Source organism: Heterocephalus glaber, unplaced genomic scaffold (assembly GCF_053883595.1).
Source record: "Heterocephalus glaber isolate CG9 unplaced genomic scaffold, H.glaber_assembly_v1.0 deba00001532, whole genome shotgun sequence".
NCBI classification, from domain to species: domain Eukaryota; kingdom Metazoa; phylum Chordata; class Mammalia; order Rodentia; family Bathyergidae; genus Heterocephalus; species Heterocephalus glaber.
Genome location: NW_028258330.1, coordinates 25581165 through 25608097, shown reverse-complemented (window position 1 = coordinate 25608097; position 26933 = coordinate 25581165). Strand labels below are relative to the sequence as shown.

Here is a 26933-nt window from a genome sequence, read left to right as displayed (position 1 = left end):
GAGGCAGTAGGATCATGAGTTTGAGGCCAGCCTGGGTTATTTAGCAAGTTCAAGGTGGCTTAGACTACCTACCAAGATCATATCTTAAAAGAATTCATTTATCTAATAAAGTTTAATACTCTGAATACTTAGAATATATTCATGTATGATGTACCCATGCAAGGGTCCCAGAAGATTGTAAGAAAGCTGAACAATTCCTATTGTGATACTGTAGCCAGTTTAACATCATACCCCAATATATGACTCATGTTTGTGATGATACTGATTGTATAGTGCATAATATTGGATAATGATAATAAATTAATGGTTTATGTTTTTATATTATAGTTTTTAATTATTATTTCAGGGTATGCTCCTCCTTACATAAAAAAAGTTTATGATTAAACAGTATGCCATACTATTTACTGTATGTAGCAGTAAATACCTTGAGTTTATCATGTCTCTAGATTTCATGATTTTCTCCTATGCTTGACTTAATCTTGTGTTTTCTTTTACTGTGGCTGCAGAAGCAATAGCCTCTATTATCTAGGCTGTGAGTATACCACATTGTTTAGGTGTGCAGTAAGCTAAAACATTTAGGTTTGTGTAAGTGTACTCTATGATGTTTGCACAATGATACATTTCTCAGAACACATACTCATCATTAAATGTCACATGACTGTATATGGAAAATTCCTAAAATGCAAGCAAAACCCCCCGAACAACTTGAATTTAAAAATGCACAAAGGATAGGGCTGGGGATTTAGCTCAGTGGTGCCACTGCCTGCCTTGCAAGCGCAAGGTCCCAAGTTCAATCCCTGGTACCAAAAAAAAAAAAAAAAAAAAGTGCACAAAGGATTCAATGGATAAAGACTGATTGGCAAACCAACTCAAAAAATAGTAAGATTTCCATTTCTTGCAAATTTAGATCTCTATATCTGAGAAATTAGTTTTAATTTTAACCTACAATATTTAGAAAACTTACAGGGCAGATTTTCCTGTGCGGGGATCTATATAGGTGGTTGTTCTTCTATTGTGATCCACAAAATATGGAATTCCATCCACTGTGAATCTCATTTCCCAGCCTTCAGGTAAGGGCTTTTCATTTAATTGACTATAAAACATAGAGGAAAAGTGTAAATATATAAAAAATATTAAGGAGTTGCTTCTTGGTTAAGTACAGAAACTAAAAATACCCATAAATACAGTAAAAATTATTTTGGAAAACTACATGTCCTATATTTTCCATTGTTTACTAGACATCTCCATGTAGACATCCCACAAATACATTAAACTCATTATTACTGCCTCAAAATTAAAAATCAACGTCTTTTCAGTCTCCCACCACATTCTTGCCTATGTTCCCCTATCTATCTAATAACTCACCTTAAACATTTCATGGTTACTAAGCTCTAACAGCTCTACCCATTCTGCCTTCACATTCATACTGATTTTCAACCCACAATACCATTTCTTTCTTCTAAAGTTTTTCAACAGCTAATCTCATTCTGGCCCCACACGTTAATATTACTTATCTTTCTAAAATAGAGTTATCATCCACTTAGTTCTCCTTTTAAAGTGCTGTCATTGTTCCATCAACAATAAGATCTAAACTAACTGCCAACAATGAGATCTAAAATCCCCCATCTGGAATTCATTTAACCTCTATACTTTGGCTTCAGTGTTACATTTCAGATTGATCTCTGCACCCATACAGTTGACTTCTTTCCATGAATCCTATGACTTCATGGCACATGGCTGGCTACTCAATACTTCCCTAAACAAAACATGATCTATCACATCTCCAAATGAAGCCTTTCTCTTTGCCCCAAATCTCTTTCTTCTGTTAAGGCAACTCTAACGTTCTTTATGAAATTTTCCTATGCACTTCTTTTATACCTATCTTTATACCTTGAAAATTCTGTATTACAGGCAAGCTGTTTTAAGCTCTCTTACACCGGTATCTTTATCCATAAAATAGAGGTAATGATGTCATATAGAAAGACTGTCTGAGGAATGAGACAAGTAAAAAGTTTAACCCAAATTAAGCCCTAAGATTTTAACTGTTATTATTCTTTCTCCTACTACTACAGATTTATTTTCTTCAGGTCTCTCAAAAATCTTTCTAAATATTGCTATCACATTTCAGTACGTGTGTTTGGCAACAACTTCCTACCTGATAAGAATTACTTGAGTTTTATAACAGTAACCATGTTATATGAAAATGAGTTATGAAAATGACTTTATTTTAATCTGTTATAAAAATAACAGGAATTAGCATAAATATTCAAAGCAACTTACTAATGAACCTAAGAATTTTATATTTTTATTTTTATATTTCAAAATCTTACATGAGAGTAAGCATGGAACTACTAAATACCTCTTTTCCTGTCTTTGCGTATTCTGACACAAATGGCAATCAGTCTTTTTAATTGGTTAGGTAAAATAAATGCTGTAATTTGTATCCATATATACCCCACTGCATTTTTTCCTATTTTACAGTTTGAATTTTCTCATTTGGTGAGTTTAATGAGAGACCAACAGAACAATTCAAGTTCACATCTGAAAGGGAGAATACGGAGGAATTCAGGCTCACTGTTATAGAGAGCCACCATTATTGTTAGGAATGTCATTTTCCTCAAGTGCACTTCAGAGAAAAACCATAGCTTTCAATCATATTTTGTAGACCACATCAAAATGTCAAGAATATTTAGCTGCATTCCTATTATTGAATACAACTATCCCATAAAATAGACTATAAAAAAATGTAAAAATGAGGTCTCTCTTTTGTAATTAATTGGAAGACAGGCTCAGTAACAAGTTGTCTTATTAACAAATTATATAGAACTAGATCATTTGTAAAAATTTGATTCTAATTTTAGCTCAGAAACTTTTAAAGGCCAAGGGGGGAATCAAGAATGGTAGCAAATTTCAGAAAGGTAATTTGTCCAACTCTATCTTTAAAGATAGTTTTGTGTTAAAGTTTTTATGAACTTGAATATATTGAAGTTAAACACAATAACTCCATTAAAAAACACTGTCACCTTTTGGCATCCAGGAATAGGTACACTGAATTTAAATCATACCTTTAGAACATAAGTTGTTGAAACTTCTAAGTTAAGGAATTTGTGAAGAATTAACCATAATCAAAGAGAGGTATGGTCTTTGTCCTCAACCACTGGGAGATGTACCAGGAGTGTACCTGTTATAAGTCTGCTTGGAGGATTTGACCAGTGGACAGTCAACAAAGTAACTGATAAAGGAGGCTGGGGACATGCTATATTACTTCTGACCTCCGGAGAAATTATATATTGGAGTCTTATTTCCAATCTCTAGGAAAGGATAGAGACAAAAGATCATCCAAGAAGATCAAGCACAGATAAAAATTTCTGGATATCAGAAGACTTCTCTGGTTGGCAATACTTAGCATCAATGATTCCACATCAATGCTGGATATTTGGAATCCTCCCAGACTCTGCTTTATGCATTTCTCCCTTCTACTGGTTCTACTTTGCATTCTTTCTCTATAATAAATTAGACTGTGAGTATAACAGATTGCACTGAATTCTGAGTATTTCTACTGAATTTATATCTGAAAATGACTGAGGCAGAATTTGTAGGCAGTTGGTCTGAAGTAACAGTGGTCTTAGAGGCCCACTAATTAGACTTTTGGTTAATGCCTTAACTGTGCAGTTTGCCAAATTCTTCACCAAATGGAACCATCTGGCAGTATAATAAATGCATAGTATTATACACTGTTGTGAACTAAACATATATCCCTTCCAAATGCTTAAGTCCCAGCCATCAATACCTCAGAGTGTGACCTTATCTGGAAACAGGATCACTGTAAATGTACTGTTTAATATGAAGTCATACTGGAGTATGGTGGGTCACTATAGTAATTCTGCAAAACTGGTATTCTTATGAGGAAATTTGGACACAAAAACATATACACAGGAAGAAAATCACATGAAGACTGAAAATAGGCTGACACCAAGCTAAGGAACTACAAGAAGTTAGGAGAGAGATCTGGGACAGATCTTTTCCTAGTGCTTTCAGAGAAAGCATAGCCCTGCTGACACTTTGATCTCTGATTTCTGGCCTCTAAGAGCTGTAACATTTGTTTAAGTTACTCTGTGGGATACTTTGTTAAACTGGTCCTAGTAAATTAATGCATGGACTATTAAATGTTACTAAGATAAGCAACTGTATGTACATAGTTACCAAATGTATGTACATACATTTTGTATAATACAAAAATTGTAGGTACATAGTTACTGAGGCTCTCCTATCAATACATTGGTAACTTCCAAGTTTTTATAATGTGTGTAAACAATATTCTGTGGTATCTGCATCAACCACCGAATATTTTCAAAACCATGCAATTTCTACCAAAGGCAAAGTTCTGGGTACTGCTAATTGTATTAGGTTGGAGCCTATACTTACAACACAAAGAAATACTAATTTTAGGTAAAGGTTGATGAAACTGAGTATGTAATATTTCCTCTTTCTAAGTCACATCTCCAATTCTATCTAGTGATCTCAGAGGAAATCTTTAGAATTCCTAATCTGATTTTACTTATAATAAATATACATAAGTGCATATGTGGATGTAAGTGTATGTCATGTACCAGTGAGGTTTTTTTTCTTACTCTCAAAAAAGTCCTAAACTTTTCATTACAGGAAAGCAGTGATTTGTCTCCTTCCAAAGTATGTAGGTGAAAAAAACAAACAAACAAAAGACAACAAAAAAACAAAAAACAAAGTATGTAGGTGATAATGTTTAAGGCCTGTGAGGGGAAAGTACATAATTGAGTCAGAAAACGATAAACAATCTTTAAGAGGTTATATATACACTAAAACTAAAAGTTCTTACCCTTGACTTCTGGGGTCTTCCCACTGTGTAATTCGAGTGTTGTGATTGACAAAATACACTCTGCCATTGCTATCAGTTCTCTTCTCTTTATTACAAACAAACAGACCAAAGCATTAATGTTGGCATAAGCTTTTTCTTCAAATCTTAAATGAACTTAATTTACACATTTCGTTGCATTGCTGATTTTACAGTTTCTACATCATATATTAAAAAGGTTTAATTTGTTTGACTATTGAATGCACATAATTATTAAAGTTATAGAAATATTATTACAAAAAAAGAGAAATATTATTACATCCTAAAAGCTAAGCTGAAGTAGTTCACAACATCCTGCATAGGCACTTTCAGCTTAGTTGAATCAACAGCAGCAAGTAACAGCTTTTCACACATGACCTCTATTTATTTCTATGTTTATTTATTATTTCTTATTTATTTTTGTGGTGTTGAGGATTGAACCAGTGCCTCTACACTTGAGAAAAGCACTCTACCACTGAGCCACACCTTCAGCTCAACCTCAGTTTATTTGTAATTGACCCATGGAGTATGCAGCTTTATTTTTACCCTGACAATAAAGAAAACTCAGGTTAAGAGATCTATTCAAAACCTCAGAATTAAGTAGCAGAGATAAGATGAAAACTAGGGTCTCCATTAAGGAACCCCGCCCCTCCATACCACATCATTCATTTCTTAAAATATAATTGAGGACTATGATGGGTGGGAGTAACTTGCTCTTTCTTTCTTTCTTTCGTTTTCCTTCCTCCCTTCCGTCTTTCCTTTCCTTTCCCCTCCCTCCCTCCCTCCCTCCCTCTCTCTCTCTTTCTTTCTTCCCAGAGCCTGTACATGCCATGCAAACACTCTACTACTGAACTATACTCCCAGCCTTCATATTTTAAAAAATATTCTGTTACTTAATATACCTGGTTCCAAAATCCTAAATATCTGCAATACCTTTCTGTTCATGGTCTGGACAGTAAGGCTCAGTTATTTAATTAACATATTTAAAGCTGCTGCTTTTGCCTCACTTACCTCTTGTTTAAGGTTTCTCCTTGTTTTCTTGTTCCCATTCTATAGAATTTCCCTTGCTTTTCTGAGCTTTCCTCATTAAGGTTTCGAAGACACATGGATATGACTTTCTTTTTAAATAACCAAATCAAATAGCTTTCAACTTTCAATTTTAAGTTCTGCAATATTTATTTTATTTATTTGGGTTTTTTTCCTGTTAAGTTTATTGGTACATTTTAGGTATAAAATAGTTACATTCATCATTGGGATCTTGTACCACTACATGAGTATCTTGGTTCTTTTTTTTTTCCCCTTCCCTTGCCCTCCCTTCACCCCCTCCACCCTTCCCTATTTGCAAAGGACTTTGTTTCCATTTTTTTCTTTTTCTCATATTTTTTCTTTTCCCTTTTTTCCTTTCCCCTACCCCTCCCACTTCCCCTGCTCCTTTAGACCTTTTCTTCCTATTACACAGTATCAATTATACATTTTTAAAATTACAATATCAAGATCTAGGAGACACTACCACAAATTTTACAGAATTTAAAAGGATATAGAAAGCAAATTACAAAAATCTGTTCTGAAATAAATTTGACAACTTCTAAGAGGTACCTTGAAAGACAAATTAATGAAACTAACTCTGGAGGAAATATAAAATTTGAATAGCACCTATTAAAGAAAGTATATTCCTAGCTTGAAAACCTACCTATATGACAACAGCAGGCTCATATACATTTTAACTTATAAATTATATCAAACAATTAAAGCAGAAAAAAGAAGGAACACTTCTCCCCTCATTTTAGGAAATCAACATTGTGCTAATCCTAAAACTGGATATAGATAATAGAAGAAAAAAGTATGAACACAGATAGAAATTTGTTTAACAAAACAAAGTATTAGAAGTCAGATCTGGCAGTATGTAGAAAGTGGTTTTGTTATAGGGATGGCAGTGTTGGTTCAGCATTGGAAGATCCACCCCCAAAAGTCATCATTTTAACAGAGGAAAGGAAAAAGCCGTATGATCCTGTCACTAGTTGGAAAAAAGTATTGAACTAAATTCTACAGCTGTTCATGGTAAAAGCTATCAGGCAACTAGAAGTAGAACAGAAGCTTCTCAACAGATTAAAGACATGTACTCCATACTTTCAGTGAAAACGCCTTATATGAATGGAGAAGATACAATGCTTTCTCCTTAAGGTGGGGAACAAGGGCAGATATGCTTACTCTATCTGTCCATTAAACGGAAAAGGTTTATTTGGCTTACTGTTCATAGAGGTTTCAGTCCACAATCAGCTGACTCCAAGGCAAGGATGGCAAATGGGCATTGCAGAGGAGAAACAACATGGAGCACACAAAGTAGCAAAAGCAACAAGGGACCTTCACCATGTCTTTCTGCCTCTTTTATCCCATCCAGCAAGTTCTGCAATCTACTGATTTTTCTATCCATTATCAATTAACTCTTCAAAAGAATTTTTGTATGTGAATTTTCTGATTTGGCCAACATGTCTCAAAATGAATAACTGATGCATTAAAGATTATAGAATGAATTCAAACTTTTAAAAAGGCACCTTTTCTAAGAATTAGGAATTTTCAAACAAAATATTGAGTTTAATTGCATGTTGAGAAAGTTAACTTTATATTCTGTGGTTTGAAAAATTGATACTCATTTTTCAAATAACACATATATAGCTGGTTTAGATCTTTCTTTAAGCAAGATATTACAGGATAAGCCTTAAGCAAGTTATACTTTATCAAACTAGTATTTGGTAATAAAAATATTTCTAGCACTGATTCCATTATTTCAAGTAACAGTGATATTATGATATACTAGTGAGTATCATGTATCTACTCCTGACATCTCAGCTACCCGCTATATCAACTAAGCCTAAAATCCAGGTGTGAGGCGGGCATAGTGGAGCACACCTGTAACCCCAGCACTCGGGAGGCTAAGGCAGGAGAATTGCTGTGAGTTCGAGGCTAGAATGGGCTACACACCAAGAACTTTTCTCAAAAACCAAAACAATAACAACAAAATTCAGGTATGCATAATATACAGAAAAATGGGATTCTGAGTCTTGTGCATATTAACACAGGCTTCACTGATCATGGCTTGAAGTGTAGAAACATGTCATCAACTCTAAAGCAAAAATAGGCACCCACAATGCTATAGTTTGCACATATTACATGACAGCAAGGTAAGTTCATGTCTTGGGAGTCTACTAAATTTGAAAATTTTTCACTTATTTGTAGAATCAAGAATTGTCTTTGTTTAAAAATATGTATTTAAATAACTTTTTGTAAAAAGTTGGGTTTTGTTGGGGTTTTTTGTTGTTGTTGGGTTTTTTTCGTAGTATTTAGGATTTAACCTAGGGCCTACTGCATGCTAGGCACACACTCTACCTCTGAGCTACATTTCTAATATGTATACACACACACACACACACACACACACACACACACACACACACACACATATTGGTACCAGGGATTGAACTCAGGACCTTGAGCTTGCAAGGCAGGGGCGGTGCCACTGAGCTAAATCTCTGGCCCTAAAGTAATTTTTATAACATAGAAGCAATGACCTAAGAGCACAGCTGAGCATATATTCATCTTTTCTGTCATGCCTATTCAGATTTCAAGGTCAGAGATTTTCCCTTCAGAAACTAACATGATGCAAGACAAAGTTAGTAACAAATTTGACTCCCATATATATTCTAAGTATATACTGCAGGTGCTAGCATTTCTCAGGTTATGAAAAACAAAATTTCAAAGATGTACACACTTGAAAACTGAAGGCTCATACAAGTATTGAGAGGAAAGGCTATGACTACAGAGTTGATTTCTCATTTTTATGAAAAAAATCACGTAATAAAAAATACTGACACTACTGAACATCAAATCTCAATGGACATCTTGGCTCAATGAATAAAGCAGTAAAAAGTAGAATCTTCTTGCTACTCTATGTATTCTTTTACAACAATTATGAAAATGAGAAAATATCTTTACACTTGATGGGTAAACTAGCTATACAAAGCCTTATTAAACTACCTTGTGAACCAAGAGCATTCTTTGTTCTCTAGCCCCTGTGGCGTGTGTGTGTGCTAGAAGTTCTTTACTGTCAGCTTATAAAGTGGTAATGTCTAGCCCTGGCATGTAAAAGCTGGAGATGGTTACAATGTTTGATTTAAATATATATGTTGTCACAAAAATAATGGTGCCAACCTCAGAATGAAAACACAGGCTCTAAAACAAGATTCTATGTCCTGTGTCAATACTGAAGGTGTATCAGGTGGATCTCATCTGATACAGGACCAGTGTTGTCCCTGGTTCTACAAGTAAGACATACGTCCCAAAGTCAGGGAGTCATGAAGTCATGCTTACTCTGAGAAGGGGGATGATTGTGAACTCATTTAAGAAAGGCACAGCATTTCAACTTTAGGTGTATGACACCTAAAAATAGGCAAACTGTAAAATAGCAGGGCAAGAAGCTGATAACCTAGATAAGTGGGGACTTTAAAGGTAGTATTTTAAGGAAAGTGTCATTGCCTAAAGCAAAAATGTGAAAGATTTAGATGATGAAGATAATGATAAAGCAAGCAAGCAAGGACTGGAAAGAAAGCTTTTCTAATAAAGGCAACACAGACCACAAGTCAGGCTTCTATGAGCAAGTAATTTTTCCTATGGCTGCTCTAGAAGAGTAAAATAGTCTCTGTTTTTGACCACCACCATGAAGTAGGATATAGGTTTTTCTGCAAGATAATTAAGGAGGTAAGTATACATCCTTCACATATATTCTTCTAATGAATCAATTTCTCTTTCTATAACATGGATATACAATAACTGCAGAAATATAGCCAAGCAAACCAGCCATGTCTAGGAAGATAATCTGACAGGTCAGATTTAATGCCTCCTAAATCCAGAATGCCACCAGGCTTTGGTAAAAATAGAAAGTACTTTCATATGTCCTACCTTTGTTGTAAGTTAGTAACAATAAGAATTGTAAGTAGGCCCTAATACATTTTTCACCTAAGTAGGGTTTAGAGGACAAACAACCTTAATGAATGAGTAATGGGATTTCTCAAACAAAATTTATACAATTAGTATCACTTATTGCTGATTCATGTGATCTTGACACGTCAATATATTTCTTCATTTACTCAGTAGTGTTACAGCAATTTATCTTGGGACCAATGCTTCCAAACAAGACTGTCTTGAAATATTACTTTCTGAATTAACCAGAATATAATAAATTATTTGATCTTTAAAATAAAACACCTGGCCCCATAATTGGCTTCACCTTGCTGTTTTCCACTGACTATATTCTCTTTAGCTTTTATCCAAAACTGTACAGAGTATGTCAAAAAAAGTATACAACCTTCAGCAGTTTGCCATGATAATAAATGTGTGGAAGCCAATGGCCACCACTTTGAGCACCTCTTGTAATTACAGAGGCCAAAGGTAACTTGTATTAATCTCATGTCTCAATAAATTTAGTATTAAAATATTTATGTAAGTTTTTCTTTTCCTGATGTATACACGTTTTTTGTGGACTCCATGTATTGCCATGTTTATTCTGGAATCTTCCCACAATGCTATGACTATTATACAGTATATCATTATAAAACAAAATTTGATAAGATAGCTCCATCTTAAAGTATATTAATAAAGTTTTAATAATTGAGATATTAAAAGTATTCAATATCAGGGTATATTCATGTGCTCTATTGTGGAGGGCATGAAGTCACCATCCTCACATATTTTCCTTCCACTGTCGTTTGCTAAGTCAATCAAATTCTTAACTGTACTTTAGAAGAACCCAAGTTGGTGATGTTGCTCAGTAGCAGAGTGTTTACCTACCATGTGTTCAGGCCCTGGGTTCAATCCCCAGCACCACAAACAAACAAACAAAATTTTACAGTCTCAGCATACCCTTTTAAGCAGTTTCTCCCAGTGGTGACATCTTAAGTAGTTATAGTATAATATCAAAAACAAGAAACTGACATTGGTACATTACTGTTAAACTATACTGCTCAATTTTCACCGTTTTTAAAAGGTAAATTCATGTTAATGAATACATAATCCTACAAATTTTTATCTCATGTACAGATTCAATGTCATCACTACCACAATAAAGATCAGAACTTTCCCATTATCACCTAAGAACTATCTTATGTTACTGTTTATATCGATACTCCCCTCCCATCTTGTCCCCTGATCTCTACTAATCTGTTGTCCATCTAGTTTTGTCATTTTGAGAATGGTATATAAATTTAATCTTATAGTGCTATTGAAGTTTGGATATGGTTTGAGTATTTTCCAAGGGTTATAAAACTTTGACCTCAGTGTGGCAATGTTGGGAGGTGGTGGACCTTTAAGAGTCAGAAACTATGGAAAGCTGAGGCAAAAGGATTACTTTGAGTTAGAAGCCAGCCTGGGCCACATAGTGGATCCAAGGCCAGCTTGAACTACACAGTGAGACCGTGTCTCAAAAAGAAAAAAAGAGAAATTAGTGGCAGGTAATTAGATCACTGTGGGTGTGCTCTTAGAAGGAATTTAAAGTCTCACTTTTAACTTCCTGCCTTGCCACATGATTTCCCTCTCTCACCAGTGTGAGGCCATCTGACATAAAGTCTTCAGCAGAGCCATGTAGAAGCCTGCACCATGCCCTTGTACTTCTAGTACTATGAGCTAAGTAAATATAAAGCACCTAGTGCTTCAGGTATTTGGTTATAACAAACTGGAGTGATACAAGTATAGAATCTTCTGAGATCAACTTCTTTACTAAGCATAATGCTTTCTACTGGGCATGATGGTATACACTTGTAATTCCAGCTACTCAGGAGGCTGCGACAGGAAGAATGCCAGTTCAAGGGCAGCCTGGGAAAGTTGATGAGACCCTATCTCAAAATTAAAAATAAAAGAAGGCTGAAGATGTATCTCAATGTAAAGTCCTTGGTTCATTCCTCAGGACCATCAAAAACAAAAAACAACAATGAAACCACACAATGGCCTTGAGGTCCATGCAAATTGCTGTATCAATAGTTCACTCACTTTTTATTGCTGAGTGAACAGTATTTTTAAACTTTGGAAAAATTAAATAATTTTAATTTCCTAATTAAACTTTATTTTAATGAAAAAGCCAACCTAGAATGTTTGGGGATTTTAATGCATGTTTGGCACTGAGTTAAACTGACACATCCATAAAGTTCCCAGCTATTTACTCAAACAAAAGTGGATTATGATCTATAAACATCTACATTTTAAAATGATAGAACTTAAAGAAAAAAATTAATGTGATTTACCCCATCCAGGTGGCAAAGGGCCAAGGGGATCAAATTCTTTATTTTGTGATGCAGCAAACAAATCTTGATTCTAAAAAGAAAATAGTGAAATAATAAACAGATTATTTCATGGCAAGCTTAAATTCTAATATGACTTCTTTGGCAATGTATAGCGTACATTCTGTCACACAGTTCACATCTTAAGCGTCACACAGTTACTAATATTAACATACTTTATTTTGGAGGAACTAAAAAAAACCTGTGTAAACATGTAACATTCAAAATTATCTGAAATTAAAAAAATACATAAATACAAAATGAAGTTTTTCCTACTTTTGCTATATCAGTAACATAAAAATTAGAAAGATATCAGCCTCCACAAGTCATTTATAATATCAATTCCCAGAGTCATCAGATGGATGAGAAAAATCTTGCATATGTGCTCAAAAACAGAAGATCACATACAGAGCATGGGACATACAAAGTATTTTGAAAAGAGCATTGGGGAAATGGGAAGAACAAGCTGCAAGTTGAAAGAATTTCAACTAAAAGGACAAAGAATTTGATATACCCACTACCACGATAGAATTATTATTAGTACCTTACCACATGTGTTTTTTCTAACTAATCTTTGCTGAAGAAAAATAAAACAAAGCATCATTTCAATCTACATATTTTAGTATGCATTTCTAAAATGTGTAGATATTTTCTTACATAATCTCAGTATCATCATATCTAGGAAAGAATCAATGTTAATTCTGTGTTTATCTAATACCTAATCCATGTTTAAATGCCTGGCTGTTTATTTGGTAAAACCACAGAGCCAGGTGTGGAGGCACATGCCTGTAAGCCCAGGTACTAAGGAGAAGCTAAAGCAGGAGGACTGCAAGATCAAGGCCAGCCTGTAGAATTTAGCTGTATCTGATCTCAAAAAAAAAGGTAAAAAGGGCTTGGAAATGTAGCTTAGCACTTCCTGGATTCAATTCCCAATACTACAAATGAACAAATACCAAACAAAGTTCCAACATTACACTTGATAGGGTTTTGTTAGTCTCAATCTAGAGCATTAACCTCACTGTCCTACTATTTTTTTCCCATGTCACTCAGAGGTTGACGAAGGATTCAAGGCCAGCTTGGACTACATAGTTAAGTTCAAGGACAGTCTGAACTACATAACAAAACTATCTCAAAAACACCAAGACAAAAAAGTTTGACACATGACAAAGTTGATAATTTTTTAAGACCCAAGCCTACACCATTGGCTCTCCTTAGATAAACTAAGAATATGCACTCCCGGGCAAGGAAAAATCATTACATAATATTTTATTATCAACAGTATCTATTTAAGGTTCAAAATGCAGGGTTATCAGAAAAAAGAGAGAAAAGAAAAAAAAAAGACAAACAGTGTATATGAGTCTATTGCCCTGTAACCAGGATCAGATCAATGGTGGACAATGACCACTTCATACACTCAGTAAACAGATTATTTCTCAGCAATACCTCACCACTTGTTAAGTACATGATATTAAGAATGTTAAATTCATTCAATTCAGTTCACATTTTGGTTATTTTGATATTAAAACAAATTGTTTAAATCCTGTGTAATTTAGAACCACTCTATAACAACAACAAAAAAATAATAAAAATTTTAAAAATTGGTCAGATTCTTTTGGATATGAGAAAAAAAGAAAAGAACATGAGTGAAGAGAAAAAAGTTGTAATTCTTAAAATGTTCCAAAGACTCTAAATACTAAATTGGTCAAATTTACAATGAATCAATATACACAATAGATGCTCTGTCTTTAAAAAGAAGGTTTTGAGAGATTATGTGCTACCAAAATGTGATAAAGGGCACACTTACAGTTGTGGATAGAAGGGAAAGAAGAAATGAGAAATAACAATTCCAAGCAGTTAGTGTCTGCTGAATATATTAGAAATGTTGTAGAATCCATTAAAAAAAAACCTGAGGCAATTAAATGTGTCTATTTTATGATGAGATTAAGTAACTTACTCAAAGTCATGTATAGAAAGTAACTGAAACCAGGATGTGAACCCAGATGGGTATGACTCCAAAGCCCATGCTCTTTCCACTGGATACCTATCTGAAAACTAGTTTTAAAGAAGGAAGGCAAGAAACCTAGAAGACATTTGGCTAGACATACACTAGGCTTGTGTTTAGAGGTCTCCCCAAAGCCTCAAGCAGTCTTAGGAGGGGCTTTTTTAAAGGTGGCTGAATTTAGAGTAGTGATTGATTGATGATTGGGCAAAGCTAGGCCTGAGGGCACTAGGATTAAGGGCTTGAGTGCTACTCACTCTGTATAGTCTGAATAAGATAAATGGTGCAGAAAGACACTATTAAGGTTCCTTGTTGCTTCTAATGTCTTCTGCCACCATGAACTGTTGCCCCTCTGCACCCACCCTTGGAGCCAGCCGATTATGGACTGAAACCTCTAAGAACTGTAAGCCAAATAAACCTTTCCCCCTTTAAATTTAACTTTGTTTCAGCAATAAGACAAAAGTAATTAAGACACATACCAAAGGTAATTATAATTCAGAAAGAAAAGAAAATGCAAAACATCATAGAAAAAATGAAAGATTAACATGGACAAAAGACAAAAATTAATTTCACTTCTTAAATCACTAGGAGGGGAAATACAGTGACATCTGTCTAGAAAGAGTGGCAGGAAAATTTGTTAAAAGAAAAGAAAATGTCTTAGTCATAACCAGAGAATGAAGGGCAGGCTGCTGATAACGGTGATCAGTTTTTATCAGTAAGTGATAACTACAGTATTGTGATGATGAGACACAAAAAGCAGACAGGACTGATAAAGGAGATTAGGGTGTGCCGAACCTGGCCAGGAAGTAGGCGTGACCTGTTAATTACTAAGATCCTGGAACACACCTGCAGAACAGTTCCCAAAGCCCTGCACATGGGACTTCTTGGGAGAACTCAAGCAGGTTTTCTTTTCCTTTCTTTCTTTCTTTTTTTTTTTTTTTGATACTGGGGATCGAACTCAGGTCCTTGCGCTTGCTCAGAAGGCACCAAGCAGGTTTTCAATAGGATGGCCTAGACTTGATGTCAGCCTGACATTGGGATCCCAGCACTGCCTCTCAGGACCCATAGGCAGAAGTTTCTGGGGGTTTCCTTGAGATGTGGATAGCATAAAAGGACACAGAGGCCAAGAAGATCTTGCTGACATGGCTTTCCTCACGATAACCTGCCATTCATTCTCCAGGGTGCACTTTCATCTTGCTTTTTCCTTTTATTCAGCCCAAGGTTGCTCTGCAGGGCCAGTTTCTTCCTCACTCTTCACTTTCACTTTCTGAAATAAACTGTCACTGGTTTTTTTTGGGGGGTTGCTCATTTCGTTCACTTCTTTGTTTGAAATGAGCAGAACCTGGAATCCAACTCCAGAAGGAGAGCCAAACAACCCAAAACCCAGTAATGTTTATTTGGTAAGCCACTTTTAGAAAGAGCTACCCAGTAACAGGACTATAAGGAAAAGGAAAAAAATGCCTAATGAGGAATATGAAAGATACTGTTTTACTCTGATGGAGTCTAATAGAGATGATACCAACACTAGTGAAGATGATGGCAATGGAGAGCATTAGCAATATCTAGAATGGCTGCAGTTGGTTTTCTGTTTTTAATTTTTTTTTTTTTTTCTGAGACAGGGTTTCACTATGTGGTTCAGGCTGGCCTTGAACTCACTATGTAGCCCAGGCCAGCCTCCAACTCATGATGACCCTCCTGCCTAAGCCTCTCAGGAGTGGTGCAATTATAGGCATGTGCTACCATACCTGGCTGTGTTGGTTTTCTTCTTTTTAAATTCTGCATGTTACACAAATTCACCTTGTTTGGCACAGAGAATCAAGTTTCTCAACAGACTATTTACTGGGGGTCATGGGGGCAGAACCTGTAACCCCAGCACTCATGAGGCTGAAGCAGGAGGATCGCTTTGAGTTAGAGGCCAGCCTAGGCTACATAGTAAGACTGTCTCAAAAAACTAAATCAGAACTAACAAACTACCCTCCCTGTAAAACAAAAAACAAAACAAAAAACAAAAACCAAAAAACCAGAAACAGACTATTTACTATTTCCCTTTCCTCAGAGAAAATATCTGTGATACTTTATGACTTAAGAGATTACAGACTCCCTAGCAGCAAAGAATGCATAGCAAATAAAGCATGGTGTACTTATTACTGTTGCTGTACTAATTATCCTAAATGGAAACAGGTAAAATTTAAACAATTTTTATTGCCTGTTTTTAGTGCTATTGGGGATTGAACCTAGGGCCTTTGCACCAAGCTACATCCCCAACCCTTTTTAAATTTTTTACTTTGAGACCAGGTCTCTTGCTAAGTTGCTCAGGCTAGGCTCAAACTTGAGATCCTCACACCCCGAATTCCAGAGTGCTGGGATTACAGGTATGTACCACCATATCAAGCTCCTAACCATCTGTCTCTACAAAGGAAATATTTTTATAACAAAGATAATATTGATCTGAAGCCAGAAAAATGTATTTAGCATAATCCTGTAAGAAATAACACTTTTTCAGTCTTTCCAAACATCAAATAATTTATTAGGGTAAATTTTCTTCTTAAATGTTAACAAGTGATTCAGCTCCATCATTAATTCTGTACAATCACTTAAAAGGTTCTCTGTGACTCAAGCGTTCCAATATTCTGGTAAATTAAAGGCAGTACTTAGAATTGTTTCAGTGCTTTTCAAACTGCTTGGGTCTATTTTTATTCTTTTGTTCATGAATTTTAAGTTATTCTAGCTCTTTTTTTGGTTTATTTTTGACAACAAAGGAAAGGGGAAATTACAGGATAAAAAAAAGAATAGATCACATACACAGAATACTCCAGACAGGTCTAAAAATAATATTGCTAGTGATAATACTAATAGCAATAACTGAATTACCATCCTACTTGAACCTTCATTTTAGTGCTTTACATACATATGCAGGAAATGAAATATAATCAACAAATCAACACACTGCTCACCCCATAAATGAATCTCTGGTTAAACTGCTGCATAGCTCCTTGCAGTTGACTACGTTGCAGCTGCCACTGCTCATAGTTCCGAACAGATTCTAATGTTGGCCTCTGCCATGTTGTTGTTCTTGTGAAATGGTCAACATAATAAATACGTCCCATGTTGTCAACCCGCCGTTCCCAACTAAATCAGAATCAAAACAAATTAATTCAACAAATACTTGTGAAACAGATGTAAGATTTTACCTTGAGAAACTACTTCTGATTTTTTGTTACTATTTCTGATTTACTTTGTCTTTGTACATATTTTTTTCAAATGGTCTGAAAGTGAACTTAAAAGGAATGTTTCTAAAGCTGTATTTTGTAAAAGTCCTTAAGATGTATTACCCAGGTCTTTAAAATGCAATGCATATTCAGTGAGTTAGTCTCTAAAAGTCATTAAGAAACAAGTTCTTTTTCTGTGATTCTTTTACTGTTGTAATCACAATAGCGACACAAATAGTATATACAGATTTCACAGACAACAAAAAGTTACTTTTGCACAAGAATACAACTACCTTTTTCTTAAGTAAACGCTGATAAAATAAGCTGATGATTTCTACCTGGTCGCCTATTTAGGATTGTTTCCAATATTCTGATGTTATAAATAAAATAAGAAATACTTTAAAACATCAAACTTTCTTTCTTGCTTTGAAATACTTCTTTAGGATAAATTTTCTACAGAAAATTACTAAGGATATATATTATTATGAAGAGATTTCTGTAAGAGTTGTAACTAATTTATACTATTACTACAAATATTAAAAGGTAAAGTTCCTCACCATCATTTGCCATTCATCTTCTAATTTAATAAGCAAAACAGTAACTTTTAAGTGTGTGTTTCTTTTCTTTCTTTTTTTTTTTTAAGTGTCTGTTTCTTTAAGATTACTAGCAAGGTTAATTATTTTTCCATGTTTGCTACAGACTTCCTCGATTTAAAAAATATCTTTTTATCCAACTATTTTATATAATATAAATGCTAAATGCTTAACATCATGTATTAATATATCCCAACTTTCCAAATTATTCTGCAAAGGCTACATTATTATATACTATATATGTATTTTGGGGGGGGCGGTACCGGGGATCAAAGTTAGGACCTTGAGCTTGCGAGGCAGGTACAGCTGCCACTGAGCTAAATCCCCAGCCTTATACTAAATATTTTATATAATAAGAACTTTATTAAAACATATATATGACAGCAGCTATAATATTTTTGAGCTATAATTTTTATTTAGTTAAATAATTACTTTTGAAAAAACTAATCCTAAACTTTTTGTTGCTCTGAGCCAGGTAAGCAGTTCAGACAGATAAATTTGTGTGCGTGTTGTTTTATTTATTTTTGAAGTGCTAGGGATTGAACCAAGGGCAACACACATATAGGAAAGCACTCTACCACTGAGCTTCATCCCCAGCCAGGAAAATGGAAAGATGGAGTCTTTCTGTCAGGGATTTAGCTCAGTGGCACTGTGCCTGCCTAACAAGTGCAAAGTCCTGAGTTAAATCCCTGGTACCACACACACACAAAAAAAGATGGAATATTTAGGTCAGAAATGAGTGAAAATAAAATCATTTATTATCTTCTGCATGAATTCTCTAGCTCTCGTCTTTCTAGATTGCACCTACCACAAAACAAAGTGAATAAAAGACTGAAAAGAACAAGAAAATTAGGGATGAAGGGAAGTTAACTCATACCTCTGGATAAACACTTGGGGGGGGGTACTGGGGATCAAACTCGGGACCTTGCATTTGTGAGGCAGGTGGCAGATCCACTGAGCTAAATCCCTGGCTCTGGATAAACACTTTTAGAAAAAATAAAAATTCAGAGGATTCTGGGGCCAGGGATTTAGCTCAGTGGTTTCACTGCCTGCTGCACAAGCGCAAGGACCCAAGTTCGATCCCCAATACCAAAAAAATAAAATAAAATAAATTTAAAAAATAAAAATTCAGGGCTGGGGATTTAGCTCAGTGGTTCCACCACCTGCCTCAAAAGCGCAAGGTCCCAAGTTCAATCCCTGGTACCAAATAAATAAAGAAAGAAATAATAAAAATTCAGATACTTACCCAGGAGGTAGAGGTTCAGGTCTATCCCATGTTGTTCTTTTTTCAACATGATCTACATAATAAACTCGCCCATGCTGGTCCACTCTCTGTTCCCACCTTAAATACAACATTAAAAAGAATAGCAAGGCATTTGTGTGAGCAGTTTGGTATTTCACTTAAAAAGACCATACTATACAACTGAAAAAAACAAGTACTCCAATTTATAAAAAAAGATACCAAGAGAATTGAAATAAGGTCAGAAATGGCATCTTCTGAGGATGACACATAATACGTGAGATTTCTTAGATATAAATGTCTATTCTAGGAGACAACTTGTATTTCTAGTCTTGACATCAGGCCACCTAGGAAACCAAAGTCACTCTCAATTTGACTAGGTTACAGTAAGGACTTGAGTGCAACAAAATGCTGTAATTAATCATAGGAAACCTCAACAAAGACTAAGCTTACTGAAGGAGAAATGTCTGACTGAAGTCTGGAAAAACTGAAATCAAAGAACAAAGCCTTTATCAGATGTGTCCCTGCATAGAACAGGAAGAAAGTTTACAGACTGGCCAATATAAGAATTCTAGTCTTGGGCCAGGGATTTAGCTCAGTGGTTCCACCGCCTGTCTCGCAAGCGGAAGGTCCTGAGTTCAATCTCTGGTATCCAAAAAAAAAAAAAAAAGAATTCTAGTCTTCTTAGTAGATTTATTCCCTAAGTGAAGAAGATAAGAGTAAAGCATCATAGCTTAGAAGTTCCAATAACTTCTAAGAATATTCAATTTGTTTTGAAACACAACCTTCAAATTTAGTTTCCTACATAAGCTTTCAAAAAGGAAAACATCCTAACTACCAACGCAAGTATTATACTCTGTGTAACAACTGAAATCCTCATCATGACAGTTTATTAATTTATTAATTAATTTTGGTTAGCATTCTTGAGTTCTAGATTAAATTTGAAGGCTACAATGTATATAAAAATTATACTTAAGAGTATTATTCATTTTTTAAAATGAGCTACTGTTAATAGTAAAAATTAAAATGGGATTGTGGGTACCAATTTCCTCAGTTCAAATTATTTATTATTACTTCTCTATAATGATTATGGTAAAAAGTCTTTTTGATTTTAAGAAGAAAATTTTTTTTGTCCATCAAAGAAAGAGCAATCTGAATTAAATGATTATTTTATTACTTAGCCTTGATTAACTTTCTATGATTCAGGGTTCTTCAATTTAATTTTTGCCCTAGAAATGAAGGAGGAAATTTTCAAATTCAAATTTCAATTTCTTTAGACTTCAGACCTCCCAAAATCCATTACAATTGCTTGAAGATAGTTATACACAAAATGCAGTGTTATTTTCCTAAATAATAAGCACATGCAGAAGCCTAAAGAAAACAAATGTTGACCAAAAGAAGTTATTTACCCAGGTGGTAGGGGAGCTTGAGTTACAGGATTTAATGGCCTAGGGCCTGAGCCTCCCGATATAGTAAGAGGGATTATTAATCCAGATGTTGTTCCTTCAGATGTATTTGTATTTGTGTTTGTTGGTGGCAGAGAACCTGTACTAGATCCATCACTTTCAGATGTGGCAGACGGTGAACCATTGACAGAAGCTATAAAAGATTGAGGAAAATAGGAAGAGAACTTTTTACTTTCTGAAACCTAAAATCAGGACAGAATTTAACTTTAGCACCACACTCTTTTTTTTTTTTTTGGTACCAGGGATCGAACTCGGGTCCTTGCGCTTGCGAGGCAGGCGACGGAACCACTGAGCTAAATCCCTGGCCCTAGCACCACACTCTTAACAAACTGAGCTAACCAGCCAGTTAGAATTTAACTTAAAAAAAAAAAAGATACATGACAAAAATTTAAGATGGGGTACACAGCTAAAAATTACTGAAAAACAATGGCAAATAGCCAATGTTCTCTCATACTAGACTTATTCACAACCTCTTAATTCCCATCTACTCTATGTTTCATTATTAAGTACAAGACATACGCAGATTCTAATTTCATGATACCACTGGAAATAAAAAACTTTATTGATTGATTGTGCTCAGGATCAAACCCAGGGCCTTTAGCATGTTAGCCAAGTGTCGTACCACTGAGCTATAACTCCAGCTCAATAAAAACTTTTAGAATAGGAAAATATTCATATTCTTTGGTATTTTAAGACCATTTAGTAATTTTTCAGATTCTTAATTTTCTATGAAACCCTGTAGCTTAGAGACTATCTTTTTTGTTTCTATTTTTGTTTTGTGATGCACAGAATTGAACCCAGGGCCTGGCACATGTTTATGCAAATGCTGTACCTCTAAGCTACATCTGAACTGTTTTTATTTGAGGCAGGGCCTCTCTAAATTGCCCAGACTAGCCTTAACATTCAGTCTTCATCAGTCTCCTGAGTAGGTGGCATTATAGGTGAGTGTCACCATGTTCAGCTAGACACCAGTATTTGATACTGGTTATAATATGGCTGATATGACTGGTAAACTATAACATTCTTACAAATAGTTATTGGCTGTATCTTTGAGAAATACCTGTTGACAATTCCTGAAAGAAGTCATTAATACAACAAAAAGATGTATGTATGATCTTAAAGACTTGGGATATAGCATGAACACAATCAGCTATGGGGGAGGGGAAGATACAAAATCCAAAACAAACTCACTTAGTAAAATGATCTGTGGACAACCAATTTATTTTTCTAATAGTATTTGGTTTAATTGTTTTGCATTCACTACCCACACACTATCAGAGGAAAATAATAAAATTTAAGATTAAAGATTTCTTCTGGCTAATCAGAAAAACAGTATACCTATAGGTGTTTACTTTGTTACTATATAAAATATACTTTTTCTTTTGGTAATGAGGATCAAACTCAGGTCCTTGCACTTGCAGGGCAGGAGGTGGAACCACTGAGCTAAATCCCTGGCCTTGTATTATATTTTTTGCTTTAAAATGTGATTATGCTGGGTATTTAGCTCAGTGGTTCTGCCACCTGCCCCACAAGCGCAAGGACCCAAGTTCGATCCCCGGTACAAAAAAAATGTGATTATCATTTACCACTGCTGGGTTATATGCCATTTACTAATTAATTAGTAATCTTTTTTAAAGGATTTAATGAGAATAAGAAACCAGATTTTTTTTGTCTTGTTTTGTTTTATTGAGACAGGGAATAACTATATAGTCCAGGCTGGCCTTGAACACACTATGTAGCCCAGGCTGGCCTCTAATTTGTCCTAATTTTCTTGCTTCAGCCTCCCAAGTGCTGGGATTACAGGTGTGTGCTACCACACCTGGAAAGAAACCAGATTCTTGACTGTAAAATATGCATATGTCACAGAGAAACCATGCAAAAAAAATTTTCAATCTTATCTGAACTACATACAGGATGCATGTGATTTTCACTCTCAATAGAGCAATTAGTAAGTTCACACTTGAAAGAGAAAGTTAGGGAAAAGGCACTTCTTGATTATCTATAATGAGATCATTCTTGGCCAAAATCTTAAATGTAAAAATACAGCCAGAAAGTTAATTTAAAAGGGTCTCCTGACACTTACCTGAGGATCACTTCCCAATTGGAGCCTTATTTACAAAACTGAGAGCTGGAATACACACCTGGTCTACGTGGGGTAGGTGGAGGTGGTCGTGAAGGTCTCGGAGGTCTAGAAGGTTTGAAACCACCATTTGAGAGTGATGGAGAATTATTCCCATTGACTCTCTTATTTTCACCAGACCCTGCATCTTCAGTGTCACCTGATTCATTTGTGTTCACTCTGGGTAAAAAGAAGAGTAGAAAGGAAGAAAGGGAAAACAACAATTGCATTTTGAATTTAAGAAAAAGCAAGAAAACAAAGTTTTAGCAGCTTGAGAAGGTTCCTAATTTTAAGTCAGCCTTATCAAAATACAGAGTCCCTGGGTTAAGTTTTATTTAACCTTCAGAGTTGATCTAGACATAGAGCGATAAGTTATTCAAGGGAACAGAAATACCTGAGAGCATTCAAAATTATTGCATATGCTGGTTTAGATTTCAAATAAATCTCCAAAATGCCCTGTATATGCTAGGTGTGGTGGCACATTTCTGTAATCCCAGTACTCAGGAGGCTAAGGATCACTGAGAGTTTGAGGTCAGCCTAGGCTACACAATCAGTTCAAGGTCAGCCTGAACTACATAGTGAAATCTTATCTCTAAAAAAAACCCTTATCTCTTATTACAGATGGGTCTGTAATAATAAGTTAAGATTTTGACTTTAGAACAAAGTCAAATTCTCAAAATGCCAATTCCTTAGAAAAGGTCCTTCTTTAATCACAAGCAAGGATAACTTCACCAGTGTTATTTTCTTGGTTTCTATTGGTTATACTCATATTTGAGTAGGGGATGTCCCCTGCCATAAGAAAGAAGCACTTATTTTCTTGGGACTGAGCACTGCCACAGATGTTTTTATAAAGGAGTTGTCACTCCATCAAAGCAATGACATCAACTGAAGGGAAAGAAAGAAGAGAAGGAAAGACACTAACAGGAAATGTCAGGTTGAAAGCAATTACTGCTGTCATGGATTAGAAACAAGAGCATGAGTAGCCAGTTCAAAGATGCCTCAGCTAAGGCTCTGATTCTACTACCACAGTTTTAATCTATATTCCTGGACTTTCAGAACAAGCATGAACAAGGTAAAATGTAACTGATTCAAGAAATAGAGGTAGTACCATGTATTAAATAATCTTTTTCTGTAATGCATGCAATACAATGCTTTTATTTATTTTTAAGGGTGAATATTTTAAGTTGTAAATTTTTTTTTCCTGTGCTACTGAAAATTGAACCCAGGGCCTTCATACTGAGCACCCTCTGCCCTTTTTCAATTTTTCTATTTTACAACAAGGCCTCTCATTGGATGAATGGATAAAAAGATGCATTTAAAAATATATATATACAATGGTGTAGTACTCAGCAATAAAGAAGGATAAGCTTGAGACATTTTTAGGTAAATAGATGCACCCTGAGACCATACTCTTAAATTGAAGTAAATCGAGCACGTGTTTAATCGCATTATTTCTCTGGTGTAAGAAACAGAAAGAGTATAAATAAGGACCAAAATGTGCAATAATATTAGGCAAGAGGAAGAAAATGTTCAAAAGGGAAGAAAAACAAGGGAGGGGGTAGGGAGAAAGGAAGGAAGAGAAAAGACAACAAAGAATAGAAGGGGAAAAAAATGGAAACAAAGCTTTTCTAAATAAGGAGGGGAAGGAGTTGAAGGGAGGGGAGATGATTGCCTAAAAAAAGAAGAATCAGGATATATTATAAACAGGTACAAATTCCCTATGATAAATTTGATCATTATATACATCTTTTTTTTTTTTGGTACCAGGGATCGAACTCGGATCCTTCCACTTGCAAGGCAGGTGGCAGAACCACTGAGCTAAATCCTCAGCCCCTATTATATAGATCTAAAATGTACCAATGAAATTAATTTTTTTAAAAAGATGAGGCCTCTAAGTTGCCCAGGCTTGGCTAGAACTTGCCATCTTCTTACCTCAATCTCCCAGAGTGATGGGATTACAGGGATGTCAAAGAAAAGTTATTTAATCTCTATGCATCTCAAAATATATTATCTTGACTATATGATCCCTAAAAACCTTTCAGGTAGAAAATTCATGGTAAATTGAACATCCAGTGTTAGACAACTAAGTTGTCAGGATATATGAAGGAAGAGGATCATTCAAAGGCTCAGGCAAATCTGCTATGACAAAGGTGGAGCAGAAAACACATTTTTAAAAGGCACGTTTCGTTGTTGGAGATAAAAATTGAGGGATTTCTAAATTCATATTTTCAACATCTTGGTCTCAGTTTTCAATGTGGTTATCTGACAACTTGGATAATATGATAATTCCTTAAATTTCCTTGATACTTACAATTGCTTTTCTTCCCAAATATTTAATGCTAAAAATCCCTCTAACTATACCTTTCTATTCCTTCTACTTGTCTCCTGCTGTATCTTATTCAGTCTCATCCTGACCTTCAATCTCCCTCTATCTTCACAATCCATCAAGTCCCATCAAGTCAATCTTGGGTTTTATCACAGGCTACCTTCCCTAGCACCTTCAATTCCTTCACTTCTGCCCAACTGCTCCCTTCTCCCAGCAATCTTTTTGCTACAATTAATCCTTTATCTACATTTTCCACTAGTCTTCTGTGAACCCAACAAATAAAGCTGGAGAATGCTGCAGTTGAGAAACCAAATACATTTTAGTAAATAAAGTAGGTAAAGTAGCACATCAAAGGGGCAGACTGTTCTACAAAAAGTCCTGATAAATTTTCCACTAGGCCCAGTAAGGAAAAGTTTTAAGGTTTCCATTTCCAATGACTCACAAGTCTTTTTCCTTCCCTTTGTTAAAAAAGAAGAAACTATAGCTTAAGTCTACTGGCAACTAGGAAATTAGAAATAACAGATGATTGTGGCAACCTAGTTACCATACCATCTGTTCAATGGGATTCATGTATTGGTTTAAAATGAAAAATAATAAAATAGTAATGTGGTGGGACAAAGAGTTCTTACTAGGTTCTATACAATCACAAAGACCAAGGCAACAGAAAAAAGAATTTTAATTGTGCTTCTTTTTTTTTTTGGTACCAGGAATCAAACTTGGGTCCTTGCGCTTGCCCAGCAGGCAGCGAAACCACTGAGCTAAATCCCCGGCCCTTAATTGTGCTTCTTTAGTCTTCATCTTTCTACATGGGCAGTATTCAACTTTCTTTTTTTCTTTTTCGTACCAGGGATCGAACTCGGGACCTTGCGCTTGTGAGGCAGGGACTGGAACCACTGAGCTAAATCCCCAGCCTAGTATTCAACTTGCTAAGGCCTGATTACATCAAGAGAATGAGGCAACACAAGACTATATTTGAGATTATTCAACAATTTCGCTTGGGTTATCATGTATTCTATCTCTATTCCACTCCGGGCCACATGTCAGTGCCCACTGCAAACCTTTTATCATCTCCACAAATACTTATTGTCAATCTGTAGATAACCTTAACTCTTCCTCTTCCCTAAGAATGATAATCTGCTATTCTTCAACTTTCTTCCCTATCTTAAAAGTTTTTGTTCTAGTAACCATCTTCATCTGCTTTCCCTGTCTGAAAAAACTCTCCTCATTTCTTCTAGGCTACTTTATCTATGTGTCCTTGATTGTAACCTACCTCCTCTAGAGAACTTCCAACATCATTTAATGCCTTTCTTTTATTTTCATCATATTCCTTATTCTAGATCTTTCCTCTCAGTCCACAAATAAAATCAAACTCTCAACCTAAAATGTTTTATCAATCTTAACTATTTTGCAAGTTATTTTCTCATGCTCCTTTCATTATACTTTTTCGTATTTATGCAGTTGGTGTATTTAGTGCATTTTAGTGTTGTTGGGATTTTTCTTTGTTGTATTTAGTGTTTAAGATTGAACCCAGGGCCTCACTCATGCTAGGCAAGTGCTCTATTACTGAACAACACCCTGTCTCACATTTTAGTTTTTTAAAAAAGATTTTCAAAATTAAAATCTAACTTTTAATTATAAAGTAAAAATAAAAATTGCCTGTACCCCACATCCTAGAGATCATTACCACTAAAGTATGGGGGTATCTCTTGATAATCCTTTTTCATCACGTATGACTATGATCATACTATGCATAATGGTTCTATATCTTTAGTGGGAATTTATTTTTGTT

At 35.2% G+C, this 26933-nt stretch overlaps 1 protein-coding gene across 4 annotated transcripts in view; it reads right to left on the bottom strand.

Annotated features, from left to right (window-relative positions):
- The window catches only part of Itch (itchy E3 ubiquitin protein ligase), a 124881-nt gene that overhangs the window by 29182 nt on the left and 68766 nt on the right, over window positions 1–26933 (bottom strand). For all 4 annotated transcript variants that reach the window (XM_021246947.2, XM_087188888.1, XM_087188887.1 and 1 more), the window contains 7 exons: window positions 22841–22998; window positions 20643–20832; window positions 19240–19335; window positions 17146–17320; window positions 12157–12226; window positions 4856–4940; window positions 965–1093 (listed from right to left, as the gene is read on the bottom strand). In XM_021246947.2, coding sequence (XP_021102606.1) covers window positions 965–1093; window positions 4856–4940; window positions 12157–12226; window positions 17146–17320; window positions 19240–19335; window positions 20643–20832; window positions 22841–22998 — 903 coding nt within the window. The remainder of the gene's footprint in view (window positions 1–964; window positions 1094–4855; window positions 4941–12156; window positions 12227–17145; window positions 17321–19239; window positions 19336–20642; window positions 20833–22840; window positions 22999–26933) is intronic.